We start from the raw sequence: 22,467 nt of genomic DNA, 5'->3' as shown, positions 1-22,467 counted from the left end.
TCCACTAGACAAAAGGGACACAGTTTATCTGTTGCTTTTCCAGAGGCACAACATCAAAGTCCAATTCAATGTAAATGAGTCATTAGGCTTTTAAAACATGATAAAACAATTTCTTTAATAGAATCATGTTGAGTAACAATTGTTGTCCAAGAGAGATACCGATATGTCAGTTTATAAGCCTAATGATTTAAGAACTAGAACATTCTTCCACTGATAAAACAGGTTGTGACATCGCAGTTCCTCATGGTTCAGATTCCCAACCTCTCATGGTTCTCCCACAGCCAAGCATGGTACTTGTTCAGCATGTGGTCCTGGGGTTCAACCTATGTAAATACACACACACACAAGGGCAATATCTCTAGTTGACTATATCTGGATCTATTATTTAAATGTTGGTGTAACAACAGTTGTCATCTTTGCTAAAGGGAAAATACACTATAAACTGTATGTAACAACCTACTATGGGGTCTGTGACTCACTCACCTGTCTCCACTCCTCTACACAGAAGATCCTGTAGGAGTCATTGCCATACTTCCCAATCCCATGCAGCTCTATAGGGTAGCGCCACTGCTTGGTCAGGTATTCATCTGCATAAGAGATTAGAGGTCGACCGATTATGATTTTTCAATGCTGATACCGATTATTGGAGGACCAAAAAAGCCAATATCGATTAATCGGCCGATTAAAAAAAATGTATTTGTAACAATGACAATTACAACAATACTGAATTAACACTTATTTTAACTTAATATAATACATCAATAAAATCAATTTAGCCTCAAGTAGATAATGAAACATGTTCAATTTGGTTCAAATAATGCAAAAACAAAGTGTTGGAGAAGAACGTAAAAGTGCAATATGTGCTATGTAAGAAAGCTAACGTTTCAGTTCCTTGCTCAGAACATGAGAACATATGAAAGCTGGTGGTTCCTTTTAACATGAGTCTTCAATATTCCCAGGTAAGAAGTTTTAGGTTGTAGTTATTATAGGACTATTTCCCTCTATACCATTTATATTTCATTAACCTATGACTAATGGATGTTCTTATAGGCACTTTATTATTGCCAGTGTAACAGTATAGCCTCCGTCCCTCTCTCCTCCCTGGGCTCGAACCAGCAACACAACGACAACAGCCACCACATCGAAGCAGCGTTACCCATGCAGAGCAAGGGAAACAACCACCCCAAGGCTCAGAGCGAGTGAAGTTTGAAACGCTATTAGCGCGCGCTAACTAGCCAGCCATTTCACTTCGGTCACACCAGCCTCATCTCGGGAGTTGATAGGTTTGAAGTCATAAACAGCGCAATGCTTGACGCACAAGAAGAGCTGCTGGCAAAACGCACGAAAGTGCTGTTTGAATGAATGTTTACACGCTTGCTTCTGCCTACCACCGCTCAGTCAGATACTTGTATGCATGCATGCTCAGTCAGATTATATGCAACACAGGACACGCTAGATAATATCTAGTAATATCATCAACCATGTGTAGTTAACTAGTGATTATGATTGATTGTTTTTTATGAGATAAGTTTAATGCTAGCTAAGCAACTTACCTTGGCTTACTGCATTTGCGTAACAGGCAGTCTCCTTGTGGAGTGCAACGACAGAGAGGCAGGTCGTTATTGCGTTGGACTAGTTAACTGTAAGGTTGCAAGATTGAATCCCCTAAGCTGACAAGGTGAAAATCTGTCTTTCTGCCCCTGAACGGGGCAGTTAACCCACTGTTCCTAGGCCGTCATTGAAAATAAGAATGTGTCCTTAACTGACTTGCCTAGTTAAATAAAGGTGTAAAAAAAAATAGAGATATTTTTTTTAATAGGCCAAATCCGTGTCCAAAAAGACCAATTTCCGATTGTTATGAAAACTTGAAATGGGCCCTAATTAATCAGCCCTTCCGATTAATCGGTCAACCTCTATAAGAGATGCATAACATCTGCATAACATCCCCATTATTTCTCAGGTGCTGGCAAAAACAAACATACCTCTAACACTTGGAGGATAGGACAACCCAGTCGTCGTCCTCGATTCAGCTAAAACTAAAATCTCTCTTTCTAGGAGGGAAATCAGTGGATCATCTCTTGGATCCACAGGTGGAGATGGGAACAGTGACTCACCAGAGAACCTGATGATGATTTTGGCTCGCAGTTCATACAGGCCCAAAGATCTCAGCAGCACAGACAGGGGCTTCCACTCTGCCCCCCTGGTCTCCTCCGCTGATGGGTAAAGCTTAAAGAACTGCCACAACACCGGGATGGCCATTTTACCTGAAAAGGAACACAGAACAGAGACTGTGTGAGATAATTCCAATGTTGTTATTGTAGATGTGTGTGTGTCTTGCATGTGTGTGTGTGTGTCTCACCGCTGGTTTTGTTGAGGAACACGGTGGCTACCAGGAGTTTCCAAGGGTCGTGGAAAAGGGTCTCCTGCACCAGGTGGAAGGGGGAGCGAGGAGGGGTCCACTTCCTTAAGGCTTTCCTCCTGGGAGGGCTTAGACCTGTGTGTGGACATAAGGGGTTTCGGACATAAATAAACCATTTTTTATTTGACTTACATTTTTCTCCAAGAATGGCAAGTTCTGTTAAGTTCTACCATTTATGAAAGGATTACCATCTCTCATTGACTTCCGGCTGAAATAAGGACTGGTCTTCCGTTTCTCTCCTAACAGTTCTGGGCAGAACAGGAACAACAGGCACCACTACACACATTAAACATGTTATTCTCTTGGGTCAGTACACTGAAAGAAGGTTCTCTATCTAGGCATCACAGTCAATGCACATTATGCATCATAACTCAGATAGCGCAATGCACAGTAGAGAAAATTGATACATACTGCTCTGGGAATCTTTCAGTGGTGTACAGCGCTCTCCAGTGGTCTGGGGAGATGGCAGCTCTTCGTCATGCACCTCTGCCTCTATATTCTCCACTCCCTCAGTCTCCCCCACTCCCACACTCTCAGACTCAGCCTCCCCCTCGCTCTCAGAAGCAGACTGCACCCTAAGGACTGGGACAAGTAACAGTGACACAGGAAGTTGATCTTCTTGACCAAAGAGAGCATCTTGTAGATCAGTGGGCGGGGCCAGCCTGAGCAGCTTTTCTCTCAGCAGCCCCGGCCTCCTCTGGGGGCTCTTCTCCAGTATGACATCGTCAACTACCGCCACGACCTTCAGACGCCTCTCAGTCTCATCATCCTCACCCCTTCTCACAGAGGCTTGTATGTTTGTCTCTTTGATGTCTTCATTTGTGTCTGATGGTTGGCCCGTTTCTGTGCCTCTCCCAGCTGCCGGTCTGTGATTCCCCCTTGCCAGGTGAGGCATGTCAGGCCTCAGATGAGTTATTATCGTTCTCTTGTCTCTGGGTCTGGTCCTCTGCTTGCAGGATTTTGCGGAATTGGCTATTTTTGTGTTATTTGGAGGCAGGCTTAATATTCTACCCTCTTCCATATTCTCCTCTGTGTTCTGCCGGTCTTCTTTGATATTGGCCTCTGAGATATGACGTGTGTGTTTCTGATTAACTTTCCTCTGTCTCTCCTGGCTTGGCAGCGGAGTCACAGCTACACTGCCACTCTTGGCTTTGGTGAAGTCAAAGTCATCTATCTGTAGATCCCCTCCTGCATCTCTGAGAAGGAAAGCTTGAAGAGACGCCCTGGACCGGAACCTCTGTCCCTGGGGACTAGAATCATTGATCATAGGATATCTGCAATGCACTTAGCCCCTGGCCCTGACAGTAAGATACACACACTTCAGGGATATTTTACATGCAATGAGAGAATGGAGAGTAACTAGTGAAGAAGCAAAAATCAGAATCACCTTGTTATATAGATGTCCATTTTGCCTGCAGTCTTCCCACTTTTCCTCCGTCTCACTACTCTCACCCAGCCCGGCGGCATACTAGATGGTGGGCACGACTCCTCATCTTCCTGTCTGGTCCGCTGTCTCTTGACTGCATTGGGATCAGCCTCTTTGGTAACTCTCATATCTGAAACTGGAACAGCCATAGTGTCTGTGTCAGAGTTAGGATTCAAATGTGTGTCAGTGATGGGGTTCTCTGTGTTGAGGTCATTGTTTTTGAGCCTGGTTGTGACTGTGTTGTTGTCCGTAGGGGAAGCACAGGTTGTATTAACAGTAGGCTCAGTTTTAGCCTGATACACATGATAATCCAGTGATAGCATATTGTCCACACTCGGGAGCGTAGAGGATGTCTGTCTCAGACAGGTGTCACAAGCTGGGTTTCATGAGGCTGAGATCCTGCTCCGGTCCTCTTATCCACTAACATCTTCTTAAGACATCTGGAGCTTTATACCTTGCTGCCACAAACAAAAAGATGGATCAGAATAGTCAACTCACACTGTCTATCAAATCATATTTTAATTATATTTTATTTTATATGAAAGAGCATGGTTTGGACAAATAGGTGACTATTAGCTAGCTAAGTAGCTCAACAGTTGCAGATTGGTTGACCTTCTTGATAGTCGATTCAACTGTGCTTCTTTACATACCTCGTGATCACGTGCTGTTCTGGATGAATGGTTCATCTCTATTGGTATATTATTTGAAGATCGAGTTGAATAAAATTGTCGGAGACATAACATCTTTGGATAAATTGTATTGTGCGCTGGGCTGTGAAGTGTGTGAACAAGCTTGTGAGCGATTCCGCTTGACTCACACATGACATGCGCAGAACGCAGCACAAGAGACAGGACAGGAAACAGAGAACGGAGTCTGCGCACAAGCGATCCTGTAAACAGTCCTCCACGACAGCAACCTGTTGGACAGCAACCTGTAGAACATCAACTGCGCGAACGTAGAGGAAATCGGAGAAAATAGACATACTTGTGAGTGCGGTTGAGAGTTTTTTTTTGGGACATCAGAAGTCCAATGCATTTCCTGTAGACAGCCAGTAGGTGTCAATGTTTGACCAAGCGAGCTCTGACAGGGACTGGTGGAAGTGGGTTCGTTCTGTGAGGAAGAGGATGATGAGGCAGTGGAAGTGGATGTGTACAGCAGCATGCCAGAGCCCCTGTGCCTGCTCACCGACGCCCCCTACAGCAGAGCTGCAGCAGCAGGGTAGAGCACCTGGTGCTGAGCTAGGCAGCTGGAGAAAGAGAGGCAGGCAGGGAGAGGAGGGGAGCCCCTGCTGCAGGGACTGTTCTCTGATCAAGACCACTGCATGCATGAAGGAAGGGAGGTAACATCAAAACTCAGGGAAAGACTCATTGTGGCGTGTCTCTCTCAGGGATGAGCACAATGACCCGCTGAAAGAAATTAGGTACAAATTATAACGGATCTATATATTTTCAAATAACTGTGCTTTTTCTGATCCACATTGATTTTGACAAACAAAACAACCCCCCAAAAATCTGTGGCCCTTCATTGAATTTCAAAATACCGATGTGGCCCTTAAACCAAAAAGTTTACCCACCCCTGGTCTAAAATGTAGTAAATGTTTTTGCCTCCTACTGGCCATCTGGATATTGGTTACATATGAGATAAACATTTAGAGTTTGTTTCCACAGCAAATTAATAGATAGGCTACTTGTCTAACATAGCATATCTAGTAGAAAATGCAGTCGTGATTTTTTAAAAACATTTGCTTCATAGAAAGTATCATAGAAAATACTCTGATGATTGACAATCCAAAGTATATCAGTGTGTAGCACAGCAATACACCGAATGGTCGTTATGTAGAGATCAAAAGGCCTATGGTTACGACCACAGGGTTTGAGGCTCTGCTCCCAGGTGGGCAGCGGTGATTGGTCAATGGCCTGGGTGTTATCACACTTTCCCATTGCTGTGGCAACGAGCGATAACACATAAACCACAGGCCACCATAATGTATTGATAACACTTCATTAGGCCTTTAAGGCCTGTATGCAATCAGCCTGTCAGGCACTATTGAAACCATAACACTGGACTGGAGGTGATCCTGTTTAGCATTTAATAATGATCCCCTCACTACTCCTCCCCCATATCCCCCTGGCTAATACTGTAAGTACAGACAAATATGCACTGTTTCATTACCCTGCCATGGAACCTTAGTCTCATGTGTTGTCACTGGGCTGTTCATCGGTTTCAGTGAACATGCTGGTTTGATTACCATGCTGGGAATAATCTGTAATAAAAAAAAGGGAGGTTGTCCAAAATTATTTTATTTCAGGGTAAAAGAATGGACTGTCAGGCGGTTATTTTTCAGAGTGAGGAGAACCAGATGCACAGTCAGGAACTGATATGACGTTGCGCAAATGGACTTCAAGTGCCAGAACAATAGAGCCCATTTATAAACAAGAGAGTGTGTATGTGTTTTTCCATCTGTTTGGTCAGGCGCTTAACGGGATTGCTAAGGACTATAAGCTTTGATGTGTCTACTAGGTCGTGGTCTGGAGAAAGCCTTGGCTCAGACATTGTGGACCATAAATATGAGAGAAACTTCCCTGTTTTAATGGGTGAGACCACATTTCAAATGATGCCATATTCCTGACACAAAGATATGACCAAGGATGACAGCCTCACGCCCAAACCACCCCACCCCCTGACCAGCGAGTTCAATACAACCTTCAGTACTCGCCACTTGGCAAATAGTTGGACCATATCATAAAAAAACGCTGGCTCATCTTGAACACCGATCCATAACTGGAAAATACATTTAAAGAACCCTCGCAGGTCGTCTTCAGACACGCCTCCAACATCAGTCAAATGAGGATGGATCTTCCACCAGCACCACGTAGCACCTTCCTAGTCAATGTGCCGGACGGTAATTACAGACGTACCCACTGAAACTTTACGAAGAAATGTTCAATCACCCTATCATGGGCAAGGCATCATTAGGTGTTCTACAAACAACGTGGTATGCCTAGTCAAGTGTATTTGTGGTCTATGCTGTGTAGGAAAAAACTAAATGAGCTCTGAAAAAAGGATAGCAGAACACAGGGTTCATATAGGAACTCTTGACCAGAGACACCCTGTGCTGCTGCGCATTTCATGGAGGCTCGTCACAAAATCATCTCTCTGAGATGAAGAACATTGGTATCGAACATGTTAAGACTCCTAGGAGTAATAATAATAATTTAATCCATTTTAGAATAAGGCTGTGACGTGACAAAATGTGGAAAAAGGGGAGGGGTCTGAATACTTTCCCAATGCACTGTATGTTTTATTTTCTGTAATAAATACATGTGCCCATCTCATTAATATCAAATTATTATAATTACTCAAGTTGTTTTTAAAATATACTACATGAAAAAAAAGTATGTGGACACCTGCTCGTCGAACATCTCATTCTAAAGTCATGGGCATTAAGATGGAGTTGACCCCCCCTTTGCTGCTATAACAGCCTCCACTCTTCTGGGAAGGCTTTCCATTAGATGTTGGAACATTGCTGCAGGGACTTGCTTCATTCAGCCACAAGACTATTATTGAGGTTGGGCACTGATGTTGGGCGGTTAGACTTGGCTCACAGTCGGAGTTCCAATTCATCCCAAAGGTGTTTGATGGGGTTGAGATCAGGGCTCTGTGCATTCCAGTCAAGTTCTTCCACACCGATCTCGACAAACCATTTCTGTATGGACCTCGCTTTGTGCACGGGGGCATTGCCATGCTGAAACAGTAACGGACCTTCCCCAAACTGTTGCCACAAAGTTGGAAGCACAGAATCATCTAGAATGTCATTGTATGCTGTAGCATTACGGTTTCCCTTCACTGGAACTAAAGGGCCTAGCCCGAACTATGAAAAACAGCCCCAGACCATTATTCCTCCTTCACCAAACTTTACAGTTGGCACTATGCATTGGGGCAGGTAGCGTTCTCCTGGCATCCGCCAAACACAGATTCGTCTGTCGGACTGCCGAATGGTGAGGGCGTGATTCATCACTCCAGAGAACGTGTTTCCACTGCTCCAGAGTCCGATGGCGGCAAGTTTTACACCACTACAGCCGATGCTTGGCATTGCACATGGTGATCTTAGGCTTGTGTGCGGCTGTTCGGCCATGGAATCCCATTTCATGAAGCCCCCGACGAACAGTTGTTGTGTGAGTGTTGCAACCGAGGACAGATGATTTTTAGGACATTCATTTGAGACTTGCTCCCAGTCAGGGGAAGTATTGGCCTAGACAAGCATAGCTCAGTTAAAGGTCAATAAATATGAAGTAGAATTCCTTGTTATTTCAATGTCTGTTCCTCTGTCTCTCTCAGATTGGGAAGGACAGAACTCTCAATGACTCCTGCTGCGTCAGCTACTTTCCCAAGTGGGAGTACCTTGTGATGGGCGGCTCGCACAGGCAGGCCTCCCTCTACACCAAATACTGGGTGCGGCTCGGCACCATCGGGGAACAGAGCTCCTGGGTGTGGACCTGTAGAGTCTATGTGGTGGGTCTCTTTTAGTGTGTGTGTGTACATTTGAGTAACTGTGTAAGAGTGTATGAGAGAGAGTGTGTGTGCGTGTGTCTGAAGGGTACTGTATTGGAACGCTGTAATTTAAAACAGAGCTGACATGGTGCCGAGACATGCTGTGAAGAACGCGGAACGGAAATGATAAGATGCGACTGATGTAAACGGTATAGATGTCATGCTGTCAGATCAAGTGTTGATGCGACATATCACGTTGGGATAAATTCACAGATCAGTTTTCAACTTGTGGAAAAAGTATCTGTGATCACCCATAGAGTACATGAAAGTAATATCAATGTAGTTTATTTTATATCTTTAATATTTTATATTATATTAATACTAGCGACTCACACGAGAAAGCATTAGGTTCTACCTGGCTGACATCTCCACATTGTCTTAGACGGGGATCTAACAACAGGAACACTTTGTCTCTCTGTATTTTCATGGAAGTGTTAATGGGAACCACTGTTACATTGTTCTCTCTTTGTCTTCTGTGTAGGTGTTGGGCTTCCAGGACAGACCATAGCCTTCTTTCAGCTCATCTTCAGCACGATGCATGGCCTGTACAAAGACCATTACGCCTACAGAGACGGCATGACCGATGTCATCCTCCAGCACCTCATCACTGAACAGAAAGGTGGATTGACTGAAACAGTACATTGTACTTACGTTGTCAGTGTTAGCAGATCTGATGGAAATGGATGGCAGAAGCTCCCTGAAGAAGTCCATTGGAAGGCTATGTAGTCCAGCCCATATGCTTAGATCTATCCAGTCCCTTCAGATCTGTAAACACTAAGGGTGTAGGAGTTAAGTGAAGCTAGGGCTAGTGGTTATTTTTTGACTGGACTTCCTGTGCTTACTATACCTGTTCTCCATCCCCAGTGAGGATGAAGTGCAGAGAGCTGGATAAGAAGATAGCTATCAACAGGAACCGCCGGGCCATCCAGCTGCCTGAGAAGATCCTCATCTACGATTTCTGACGACTCTTCTGACATGTACAACCGCATCAAGGAGAAGATCTGCAGGAGGTTTGAGTGCAACCTGCTCGTGGTCTGCTCAGAGCACATCATCCTGTGTCAGGTGAAACTTATACCCAGTCCAAAATCATACCCTATCTCCTACTACCCCCAAACACATTTACACTGTGGTAGTAGATGGTCGTAGTATTTGTACAGTTATTTAAAGCTGTTTTTAGACTAAATACATTGATTAATAACTGTTTTCTACGGATTTGCTTTTGACTTCAGGCTTTTCTCAAACACTTGGTGACAAACAACTCCGTAAAGTGCCATAACAAAACACAACACAGGGGGCTGCTGAGGGGAGGAGACCATGTGTTTGATGAGTTCGATACTATTTCATTTAATCTGTCAATAACACTGACCTGCACCGTCTTTGGCTTATGTAAATTATAATAATGCATTGGTGACAGATTGTGAAAGACCACCCTCCCCCCGAAAGACATTATCATGCTATTAAGATGATGGAAAGCCAGTGAATTAGTGTTTAGTGCTGCATCGCTGCTCTAAAACACCTCAGAGAGAGGCCAGAGAGGGACGGCCAGAGAGGGACGGCCAGAGAGGGACGGCCAGAGAGGGACGGCCAGAGAGGGATGGCCAGAGAGGGATGGCCAGAGAGGGATGGCCAGAGAGGGACGGACAGAGAGGGACGGCCAGAGAGAGGCCAGAGAGGGACTGCCAGAGAGAGGCCAGAGAGGGACGGCCAGAGAGGGACGGCCAGAGAGAGTCCAGAGAGGGACGGCCAGAGAGAGTCCAGAGAGGGACGGTTAGACCCAGTGGTCCTCCAGATCTTTCTGCCTATCCTTCTTCAACTGTATCTGTGTTCCTTTACGGGTTCTCTCTCTGAGTCTCTCCCCCACCTCCTCAGCCATTAGACAGCCTAAGTGAGACAGGGAAGAGTGAGTGGTTACCACCACAGCATTGTGGAGCCTGGCTGGATGTATCTGGTGGTTTCCTCCCTGGTTTGTGTCTCTGGGGTTTGACAGAGAAGGGGAGGGGAGCAGTCTAGAGTTAACTGTGACAGAGATGCTTTAGATCTGTCTCTAAAAGCCATGTTGCAGCTTCACCACTGAGGCTGATGGTTTCTCTGGTATGACTGTCTAACCTCTGAATGGGCTCTGTCAAATACAATCAGAATTATCTTCACATAGCATTGAACGAGAATGAAACATATGGATAGTTAGATTAGAAGGATATATTAAGGGACAGCCATACAAAAATGCCCCCCCCCCTCTAAATAATGTTTACGTCCAAAAATAACAATAACTGTAGCGACCCAGTGTTTGTTTATAAATGTGGATATCAACTTCGCCACTTCAGCATGCTTTTGTGGGACAGTCAATGCCACACAGGGCTACGGGGTTTGCCGATCACCAACAGGTTTCTTTGCCAATGCTCCTGATTGGCGCAGCAGTCTAAGGCACTGTATCTCAGTGCAAGAGGCATCACTGCAGTCCCTGGTTCAAATCCAGGCTGCATCACATCCAGCCGTGATTGAGAGTCCCATAGGGCAGCGCACAATTGGCCCAGCGTCGTCCGGGTTAGGGGAGGGTTTGGCCAGGGTAGGCCGTCATTGTAAATAAGAATTTGTTCTTAACTGACTTGCCTAGTTAAATAATTCAAATAAAACAACCAACAAACAAAGCATGCCGACTTTGGGCGCTTCAAAATCATGGTTTGCATTTTCAACACTACAATCAAATAGACTATGTCAGTCTCGACCAACAGAAATGAGATCCCTCCCTACCTTGCACTCGGTGTCGAATGCTTGACTTGACAGTTTCCAAATGTCATTAAACCTTTGGGTGTTTTGTAACAGATGTCTCTTTCCATTTATCAAATGGTACAGTTTGGAAGCTGGAATGACATTTTTGAGGAATGTGTGCAGGTAGCCTATAGGAGACGTTTGAAGGTGCCTAATCATATTAAAACCTTGTGACTGCTTGTGTTTATGCCACACATAAAAGGTGTTACATTTGAAAAGTGAAATTACAAATATTGAAGCGTTAGTTTCTAGGTTGGCAAGGAATAGCCGCTGGAATCACTGACGTTTAGCCTAGTGTAGAAGTTTGTACTCACTTAAAAACAATAATGCAATTATTCATTGTTGTAGGCTAGTCTAGGTAGGATCATTGTATTGTCCCTAATCAAGATCAATAGGGGAGCCTTTTGAGCTGCATGTCTCATTGTCTTCAACCTGGCCTCTCTGCTGCTTATCAGCTATTCCTCGTAGTTCTTGTGGATTTACACTATATTGAACATTGGTTCAGCTTTAAATTATTTTATATGTGGTGTCTGTCCTTCACCAATGCAGTGTCTGTCCTTCACCAGTACCAAGGAATACTGGCTCATGGAGTCTCTGATTCTCTACATCAAAGTCATTGGTGGCCGACCGGACAGCGAGGGCCTACTGGTGGGGCTAAAGAAGAGAGCAGATACAAACACTTCTGTCTTAGCTAACTTGTATTTATCTAGGTTAGTCTTATTGAGATCTCCTGCGGCTCAAGCCAATCCAACTTGCACCAATGGTATTCATTTTCTCTTCAGATCCTGAAGGTCTTTGTGGACAACCCGTTTGCCATCAATCTGCTGATGCAGTCTACACCTGTGCGTTGTCTGGACATGAGTACGTCCTGCAGCACGCTGGCAGTGGTGGACGAACACAGCACCTGCCGGTTTAATGACATCCACACCAAGGAACAGCTCTTTAAGGTCAGAGGGGCAGGCGTCAAGAGTTATTAAGGCCAAGGTTGAGGTGGCTTCACTTTCAAATTATCGTTCAAAGGTTGTCCCTTTTTATAATAATACTTAAAGAACTGAGCTTTATTATCCACTATTTAGTTCTGTTCCTACGTTTTCTTATTGTATGTTGAATTGACTGGTTTTCCCTTCCTTCCCATCTCTTCTCCACAGTCGGCTCCTATGTACCAGTGTCTATGTACCAGTGTCTATGTACCAGAGAGAAGGATGTTCAAGCAGGTCTATCAGATCTCTTGTCTGTGTGTGACTGAAAGTGACTGTAGGGATCTGGCCACGGATGCCCTGGAAGGGCTCGACTGTCACCTTTAAGAAGGTCATACAAGCACATACTCCCACGGAAGCACACACACACCTTTTCACTGCAATGCTAGTGTTCATCACTAGATGGTGCAGCCTGATGCTATTTGTATGAAGAACCTCTCTCATGCTTGTTTGACCAATGTGATAGAATAGCTTAAGTATGTGGTGTGAGTGGATTCTCTGGCTTCCCCATAATTTGTTGTGGCCCTGGACAAGCACACCTCATTCTACTTGTCAACTAATCATCAAGCCCTTGACAAGTTGAATCAGGTGTTTTTGTCTAGGACTACAACAAAAATGTGTGATGTTGGGGATACTCAAGGACTGGAGTTCCCTTTTGTTTCTCTCTCTCAGGCCTTCATCCGAGTACGAGACCTGCTCTGCCTGGAGCTCATCAACAGCATTGAGGTACAATATGGCACAGACACACTCCCCTAAAATGCATAATGGATTAGTCCAAATGGTATTATTCCAAGATCAAAGAATTTGTCACGGTAGAAAACAGACCACATAGCTTTAATCAGGGTGGATTTACTGGTTGACCAGAGAACTCCACATGACATCATCAAAACGAGACAGATGAGGGGAAACTTGGGATCGCACGGGTTGCCCCCATTAAGCATTTTCTACTGCCCCAACATATGACTGTACACACACACACACACACACACACACACACACACAGGCACTCAGGCACTCAGTCACACACAAAGGGCTAGTAAAGGGAGGAAGGCGTTATTTTATGTGAACTTAGCTGATCTCCTGGGAATATTTGGGACTATAAATACATTCATGTGTTTTCATGGACATTCTTTGTGATAAGATTAGACCTGCCTCGGGGGCTGCAGTTTGAGAAGGGAAATGTCAATCATTTTTTTGTTGTTGCATGGTGACGGTAGATGTGGAAACAATGGATCATTGAATTCCACAAAACAGTCTTGGTGTCTGTGTGTGTGCATACTGTATGGAATACGTGCAACTATGGGCAGATAGTCCAGGGTCAGACTAGGGTGAAACTGACTGAGCGGCTGATATTAGCTCATTTCTCTCTTTCTTTGCATGTTCGTGCATACACTAGTGTTTGTGTGTGTGTGCTGATGGATTTCCAGGAGAGAAAGAAGAGGGGTGAGAGCGACAAGGAGCTATTCCTATCGGACGTCTATGCCTACCAGGGGAAGTTCCACCAGGCTGCCTTGTCTAAGGACTGGCTACCACTCCAGAGTCCCCAGCTTGTACACTGTACGAATACTGATTGTCTCATACACACACTCTCATACCCTAGACCTGTACATGTTCAAGACAACAGACATTCACACACATGGATGTTTGAATATGCCTGTACACCCACACACGCATGTGAGACCTGTGCCTGTTTGAGTCAGCCAAGATACTGTACACACACACACACACACACACACAGGGGCTGTGGCTTTATGTGACACACATACCCAGAAATAATTGATGGTGGGGTGTCAGTTGTTGGATCTAAATTATTTTATGAGGGGGTCAGTTGAAGTTGAGGCGATCTCCTGTTAAGTGTGTGTATGTATGTTCATGGTACTGAAGCAGATGACACAGGCGTGACTCCTTTCCCCTCCCTTGTGTGTGTGTGTGTGTTTTGTGGCTGCTGTATATTTATGTGGCTGTGAGGCCATCTGGTCCTCGAGGCTGTTTGTTTTACCACTGGAGGACACCAGAGGGGGAATCCTGGTCCTGTTTGTGTGACTCCATGTCCCCCTTCTCCAGGCCCTGACCCAGTTGGGCCTGTCTGTCTCTCATTCTTGTTCTCTCTCTGGCCTTTTCTCTCACTCATCCTCCCACTTTTTCTGTCCCTCTGTAGGAGTATGGGGGCGTGACAGACCCTAAAAACACTTGCATGCTGATGTCCAAGCAGGCAGACTGGGCTAAGAACAGCAAAGAGCCGACGGCCGCTGCTCAGATGTACCTATCTGTAGGAGAACACCTCAAAGCCATCGACATCATAGGAGAACAAGGCTGAGTCGACATGTGGATCACACACACACACACACACACACACACACACACACACACACACACACACACACACACACACACACACACACACACACACACACACACACACACATACACACACACATATATACTCAGCTCTTGGTTTTCCTGTGAGTCATGGGAAAGCGTTATGGATGTGTGTGGTTGCGAGGCAGGCAGATGGCTAATGCTGGGTCCTGTGGCTCTATCAGAGCTCCCCATGGGCCCCTCTCTCTGTGTCTGCTGCTTGTCAATCACACACCCACTCTGGCCCAGACCACCTAGGCTAAGGCGGCCTCAGCATAACAAACACAGGGAAAGACTGGTTGGCCTCGTCAAGCTTTATCAGGCATGACAGCTGACATTCGGGTGTGAGTGAGTTCGGCCTCATTCCTAAGTGTGGTGTGATGCGCTTATAGGAGCTATGTGATTTGTAAAGGGTCCTCTACGAGGCCTGATCCACACACACACTTAGACACACACACTCAACCCCCATCCCCCACACACTCCGTCTGATCGCATCTCTTCCCACCCCCCCAATAGGCTGATTGACATCGCCCGTAAACTGGATAATGCGGAGCACCATGGCTACTCCTCTGAGACCTACTCCAAGATGGGAGACCTGCAGGCCCTGGTGCAGCTGCACGTGGAGGCACGATACTGGGACCAGGTCAGTCAAAACCTTTCACATTTCACTTATGGTCCTTCCACCTGTTGGACACAGCTACAGTATTCTATCTTACTTGGCTCATCAGAAAGTTGACCTCATAGGTCCCACCCAGAACACAGAAAATTGAACTGCATATTTACTGGAACAAGACAAACTGAAACAATGTTCTATTAAAACCAGAGCAACGTTTCCAGCCAAACCAGAGATTTCCTCTGAATCTCTGCCTACATTATGACTAGAATGTGAGAAGTACCCAACAGTCCAAAGCAATAAAGAGCCTTAGCTCAACCACCCCCATCAGAGCAGCTCATACTACAGAGACATGAAGAAAACACTACATTTCCTAAATCCATCACTAGTGTTTCATCAATTACAGGCTGTCCTGAGAGCAAACTGCCGATGTCCACGGTGAAACAGAGAATGCCAAAAAAATGTAACCTTTTATCAGATTCATATTGTATGAATCTGGCATGGCTTTAGCAGCCATGTTTTTATATCCCTTTCTGGGGGAGGTGGACATTGAGAGAGAACAGAACACAGCCTACAGTACAGTATGAATGGGCCATATGGATGCTATTCACTGCACTCACTCTTATCCTGGGCCTAGCCTGGATTTAGTCTGCTTTGACTCAGAGGCTGATTGGGCTGTGCAGAAGAGGGCTTTGACATTACTGTGACACACAGTTACACATATTAAGAGGAGTGTACTTAACAACATTCTTGCTATGGGACGTTTAGGTTAATCAATCAACATGACAGGCAGGTATGCCTCCATAGGGTACTGTCACACTACTCTATTACAGACAAACACCAGCTACTCTACTACAGACAACACCAGCTACTCTACCACAGACACCACCAGCTACTCTACTACAGACACCACCAGCTACTCTACTACAGACAACACCAGCTACTCTACTACAGACAACACCAGCTACTCTACCACAGACAACACCAGCTACTCTACTACAGACAACACCAGCTACTCTACTACAGACAACACCAGCTACTCTACTACAGACAAACACCAGCTACTCGACTACAGACAAACACCAGCTACTCTACTACAGACAACACCAGCTACTCTACTACAGACAACACCAGCTACTCTACTACAGACAACACCAGCTACTCTACTACAGACAACACCAGCTACTCTACTACAGACAACCACAGACAACAGCTACTCTACTACAGACAACACCAGCTACTCTACTACAGACAACACCAGCTACTCTACTACAGACAAACACCAGCTACTCTACTACTACAGACAACACCAGCTACTCTACTACAGACAAACACCAGCTACTCTACTACAGACAACACCAGCTACCAGACAAACACCAGCTACTCTACTACAGACAAACACCAGCTACTCTACTACAGACAACACCAGCTACTCTACTACAGACAACACCAGCTACTCTACTACAGACAACACCAGCTACTTTACTACAGACAACACTAGCTACTCTACTACAGACAACACCAGCTGCACACTAATTGACCATGACATAAAATCAGTCTAATATACTGTAGTAGGGTGGCTACTTTGAAGATATATACAATACAAATGTACAAAATATTTTGATTTGTTTAACACTTTTTTGTTACTTTGTTTAACACTTTTTTGGTTACTACATGATTCCATATGTGTTATTTCATAGTTTTGATGTCTTCACTATTATTCTACAATGTAGAATATAGAAAAAATTAAGAAAAACCCTTGAATGATTAAGTGTGTCCAGACTTTTGACTGGTACTGTATGTTAACCCTAATATATCACATTAATAATGAGATGTATTAATGTTTTGGCTAGATGAAGTAGTGTGTCTGTGTTTTAAAGCCTGTGTTACTAATTTCTTACAATTGTAGGCCAATTTCCCCGGGAATATTGCCTCATAAAGACACAATATTTCAAGGTTTTTAATCTGGTTGTATGTCAGATATGTGATCGAAGTGCATGAATGTAAATATTCAATGCATTGCATCTACTATGTTACTTAATGGTGATAGCTCCTTGAATCTCTCAATCAATCACAGATGATTACTACTGGCAGGCAGCCCGGTCTCAAAGAAGATGTTGGGTCTTAGATGGCAGTCATCCCACTCTCTCCCAATCCGCCAGTGGATTGGGAGAATTACTATTAGAAGTTATAACTTTAGAGTTGTCGAAACCGAGAATGAATAGTGCTAGTTACAGAACAATTGAGGCCTGGACCATTACACTCTGTAAAGAATAATCTCAACTAAAGCCCAACATATACAAATAAACAATCTATACTGAACAAAAATATAAACGCAACATGCAACAATTTAAAAGATGTTACCAAGTTACAGTTCATAGAAGGAAATCAGTCAATAGTAATAAATGTATTAGGCCTTAAATCGATGGATTTCACATGACTGGGAATACAGATATGCATCTGTTGGTCACAGATACCTTAAAAAGGTAGGAGCGTGGATCAGAAAACCTTTTCAGTATCTGGTGTGACCACCATTTGCCTCATGCAGCGCAACACATCTCCTTCGCATAGAGTTGATCAGGCTGTTGATTGTGACCTGTGTGGAAGGTTGTCCCACTCCTCTTCAATGGCAGTGTGAAGTTGCTGGATATTGGCCGGAACTGGAACAAGCTGTCGTACACTTCTATCCAGAGCATCCCAAACACATGCTCAATGGGTGACATGTCTACTGAGTATGCAGGCCATCGAAGAACTGGAACATGTTCAGCTTCTAGGAATTGTGTACAGGTCCTTGTGACATAGGGCCATGCATTATCATGCTGAAACATGAACGGATGTGGGCGGATGAATGGCATGGCAATGGGCCTCAGGATTTCATCATGGTATCTCTGTGCATTCAAATTGCCATCGATAAAATGCAATGCTGTTCGTTGACCGTAGCTTATGCCCATACCATAACCCCACTTCCACCATGGGGCACTCTGTTCACAATGTTGACATCGGCAAACCGCTCGCCCACACAACGCCATACACGTGGTCTAGGGTTGTGAGGCCGATTTGGACGTACTGCCAAATTCTCGAAAACAACATTGGAGGTGGCTTATGGTAAAGAAATGACCATTCAATTATCTGGCAACAACTCTGTTGGACATTCCTACAATCTACATGCCAATTGCACACTCCCTCAAAACATCTGTTGCATTGTGTTGTGTGAAAAAACTGCACATTTTAGAGTGGCCTTTTATTGGCCCTAGCACAAGGTGCATCTGTGTAATGATCATGCTGTTTAATCAGCTTCTTGATATGACACACCTGTCAGGTGGATGGATTATCTTTGCAGAGGAAAAATGCTAACTAACAGGAATATAAACAAATTTGTGCACAAAATGTGAGAGAAAAACCCTTTTACATGTTGCGTTTTATATTTTTGTACACTGTATTAAGCCCAACACATACATACATACGTACGTACGTACGTACGTACATACATACATACATACATACATACATACATACATACATACATACATACATACATACATACATACATACAGTGGGGCAAAAAAGTATTTAGTCAGCCACCAATTGTGCAAGTTCTCCCACTTAAAAAGATGAGAGAGGCCTGTAATTTTCTTCATAGGTACACTTCACCTATGACAGACAAAATGAGGAAAAAAATCCAGAAAATCACATTGTAGGATTTTTAATGAATTTATTTGCAAATTATGGTGGAACATAAGTATTTGGTCACCTACAAACAAGAATGATTTCTGGCTCTCACAGACCTGTAACTTCTTCTTTAAGAGGCTCCTCTGTCCTCCACTCGTTACCTGTATTAATGGCACCTGTTTGAACTTGTTATGAGTATAAAAGACACCTGTCCACAACCTCAAACAGTCACACTCCAAACTCAACTATGGCCAAGACCAAAGAGCTATCAAAGGACACCAGAAACAAAATTGTAGACCTGCACCAGGCTGGGAAGACTGAATCTGCAATAGGTAAGCAGCTTGGTTTGAAGAAATCAACTGTGGGAGCAATTATTAGGAAATGGAAGACATACAAGACCACTGATAATCTCCCTCGATCTGGGGCTCCACGCAAGATCTCACCCCGTGGGGTCAAAATGATCACAAGAACGGTGAGCAAAAATACCAGAACCACATGGGGGGACCTAGTGAATGACCTGCAGAGAGCTGGGACCAAAGTAACAAAGCCTACCATCAGTAACACACTACGCCGCCAGGGACTCAAATCCTGCAGTGCCAGACGTGTCCCCCTGCTTAAGCCAGTACATGTCCAGGCCCGTCTGAAGTTTGCTAGAGAGCATTTGGATGATCCAGAAGAAGATTGGGAGAATGTCATATGGTCAGATGAAACCAAAATATAACTTTTTGGTAAAAACTCAACTTGAAGATGGGCATTGAAGATGAAACGTGGCTGGGTCTTTCAGCATGACAATGATCCCAAACACACCGCCCGGGCAACGAAGGAGTGGCTTCGTAAGAAGCATTTCAAGGTCCTGGAGTAGCATAGCCAGTCTCCAGATCTCAACCCCATAGAAAATCTTTGGAGTGAGTTGAAGTCCGTGTTGCCCAGCAACAGCCCCAAAACATCACTGCTCTAGAGGAGATCTGCATGGAGGAATGGGCCAAAATACCAGCAACAGTGTGTGAAAACCTTGTGAAGACTTACAGAAAACATTTGACCTCTGTCAATACCAACAAAGGGTATATAACAAAGTATTGAGATAAACTTTTGTTATTGACCAAATACTTATTTTCCACCATAATTTGCATATAAAATCATTAAAAATCCTACAAATGTGATTTTCTGGATTTTTTTTTCTATTTTTGTCTGTCATAGTTGAAGTGTACATATGATGAAAATTACAGGCCTCTCTCATCTTTTTAAGTGGGAGAACTTTCACAATTGGTGGCTGACTAAATACTTTTTTTGCCCCACTGTACATACATACATACATACATACATACATACATACATACATACATACATGCATACATACATACATACATAGCTCACAGAACAGTCTCAATTCATTAGGGTATGGACTCTACAAGGTGTCGAAAGCGTTCCACAGGGATGGTGGCCTATGTTGACTCCAATGCTTCCCACAGTTGTGTCAAGTTGGGTGTCAAACTGTTGAGTGTGAAAAACCCGGCAGCGCTGCACTTCTTGACCCAAACCGGTGTGCCTGGCACCTACCACCATACCCCGTTCTAAGGCACTTAAATATTTTGTCTTTTGTCAATTCATGTCTCAAGGCTTAAAAATCCTTCTTTAAACTGTCTCCTCCCCTTCATCTATACTGATTGAAGTGGATTTAACAGGTGACCTCAATAAGGGATCATAGCTTTCACCTGGATTCACCTGGTCAGTCTGTTGGAACGAGTAGGTGTTCATAATGTTTTGTATACTCAGTGCTTATATATTATATATTCTTATATAATATATCTATATACTTATAGTACCGGTCATAAGTTTTAGAACACCTACTCATTCAAGGGTTTTTCTTTATTTTACTATTTTCTACATTGTAGAAAAGTAGTGAAGACATCAACTATGAAATAACACACATGGATTCATGTAGTAACCAAAAACATGTTAAACAAATCTAAATGTATTTTATACTTGAGATTCTTCAAATAGCCACCCTTTTGCCTTGATGACAGCTTTGCACACTCTTGGCATTCTCTCAACCAGCTTCATGAGGTAGTCACCTGGAATGCGTTTAAATTAACAGGCGTGCCTTCTAAAAAGTCAATTTGTGAAGTTTCTTTCTTTATTAGTGAATTTAAACCAATCACTTGTGTTGCGACAAGGAAGGGGGGTATACAGAAGATAGCCCTATTTGGTAAAAGACAGAGTCCATGTTATGGCAAGAACACATCAAATAAGCAAAGACAAACAACAGTCCATCATTACTTTAAGACATGAAGGTCAGTCAATAAGGAAAATATCTGCAAAGAAACATTACTGAAGGACACCAATAAGAAGAAGAGACTTGCCTGGGCCAAGAAACACAAGCAATGGACATTAGACCGGTGGAAATTGGAGATTTTTGATTCCAACCAACTTGTTTTTGTGAGATGCAGTGTGGGTGAATGGATAATCTCCACATGTGTATTTCCCACCGTAAAGCATGGAGGAGGAGGTGTTATGGTGTGGAGGTGCTTTGCTGGTGACACTGTCAGTGATTTATTTGGAATACAAGGCACACTTAACCAGCATGGCTACCACATCATTCTGCAGTGATACACCTTCCCATCTGGTTTGTGCTTAGTGGGACTATCATTTGTTTTTCAACAGGAAAATGACTCAACATACCTCCAGACTGTGTAAGGGCTATTTGACCAAGAATGAGAGTGATGGAGTGCTGCATCAGATGACCTGGCCTCCACAATCCCCAGACCTCAACCAAATTGAGATGGTTTGGGATGAGTCGGACCGCAGAGTGAAGGAAAGCCAGCCAACAAGTGCTCAGCATATGTGGGAACTCCTTCAAGACTGCTGGAAAGGCATTCCAGGTGAATCTGGTTGAGAGAATGCCAAGAGTGTGCAACTCTGTCATCAAGGCAGAGGGTGGCTATTTGAAGAATGTCAAATACAAAATACATTTTGATTTGTTTAACACTTTTTTGGTTACTACATAATTCCATATGTGTTATTTTATAGTTTCATGTCTTCACTATTATTCTACCATGTAGAAAATAGTAAAAATTAAGAAAAACCCTTTAATGAGTAGGCGTTCTAAAACCTTTGACCGATAGTGTACCCTCATATTTTTGACTTTCTTTGCTTCCAGGCCCACGGGGAAGGGGTGGAATATGGAGGGTTGCTCTCTGTTCTCCAGGAGCAGGGCGGGAGGGTGGATCTATGTACCTTTTAAAAATCATCTGTGATATGAACACTTCTTCCCCTCTCTCTCCCAGGCTTTCTCTCTGGTATAGAAACATGCCCAGTTTAAAGATGACTTCTATGTGCCCTACGCTCAGTGGCTGGCTGAGGATGGAACAGAGAGGTTGGGAGTGACGAGAGAATATACTCATCCCTATATGTTACAGGAGCTCAATGTTTGATGTTCCCAAATGGTATAGTAACTTTTCCAAGGCCATGTCTGTTGAAACTTCTTAGCACTAGTTTTTTTTAAATCTCATTTTGTGCACCTTACATTGACCAGACATATCTCAGATCCTTCTGGAATCAGAACTATATCAACGTATCACAGAATACCACAGATGGCTAGAAGGCAATGTTAGTTCCTAACATGGGGTACATATGGAAACCATATAAAGGTTGGCCCGTGTAGTTTTTTACTACTTCCTCTGCACTGCTC

At 43.9% G+C, this 22,467-nt stretch overlaps 1 protein-coding gene and 1 pseudogene across 2 annotated transcripts; one reads left to right on the top strand and one right to left on the bottom strand.

The window, feature by feature from the left end:
* Positions 1 to 85: 85 nt before the first annotated feature.
* Positions 86 to 4,693, bottom strand: LOC112215738 (methyl-CpG-binding domain protein 4). 2 transcript variants are annotated; one of them, XM_024375069.2, is made up of 8 exons: positions 4,496 to 4,693; positions 3,807 to 4,303; positions 2,831 to 3,669; positions 2,608 to 2,667; positions 2,360 to 2,494; positions 2,115 to 2,264; positions 484 to 587; positions 86 to 323 (listed from the first exon to the last, which is right to left on the bottom strand). In XM_024375069.2, exons 2-8 carry the CDS (start codon positions 4,166 to 4,168, stop codon positions 249 to 251), a joined length of 1,725 nt encoding a protein of 574 aa, XP_024230837.1. In that variant the 5' UTR covers positions 4,169 to 4,303; positions 4,496 to 4,693; the 3' UTR covers positions 86 to 248. The 2 variants fall into 2 exon arrangements, with proteins under 2 accessions (XP_024230837.1, XP_024230838.1); XM_024375070.2 differs by having other exon boundaries at positions 3,807 to 4,299.
* Positions 4,694 to 6,483: 1,790 nt separating this feature from the next.
* On the top strand, positions 6,484 to 14,456 carry LOC112215167 (annotated as a pseudogene).
* The last annotated feature ends 8,011 nt before the right edge of the window (positions 14,457 to 22,467 follow it).

This window comes from Oncorhynchus tshawytscha, linkage group LG16 (genome assembly GCF_018296145.1).
Source record: "Oncorhynchus tshawytscha isolate Ot180627B linkage group LG16, Otsh_v2.0, whole genome shotgun sequence".
NCBI lineage: Eukaryota > Metazoa > Chordata > Actinopteri > Salmoniformes > Salmonidae > Oncorhynchus > Oncorhynchus tshawytscha.
This window is presented reverse-complemented; position numbering and strand designations above follow the sequence as displayed.

Bases quoted from the DNA above. Each gene is read 5' to 3' on its own strand.
- LOC112215738 (XM_024375069.2), bottom strand. From the start codon at position 4,168: ATGCTATCACTGGATTATCATGTGTATCAGGCTAAAACTGAGCCTACT. The intron at 2,495-2,607 runs GTAATCCTTTCA...GTCCACACACAG, and splicing joins CCGGAAGTCAATGAGAGATG to GTCTAAGCCCTCCCAGGAGG. The intron at 588-2,114 runs GTGAGTCACTGT...TCTCTTATGCAG, and splicing joins AATCATCATCAGGTTCTCTG to ATGAATACCTGACCAAGCAG.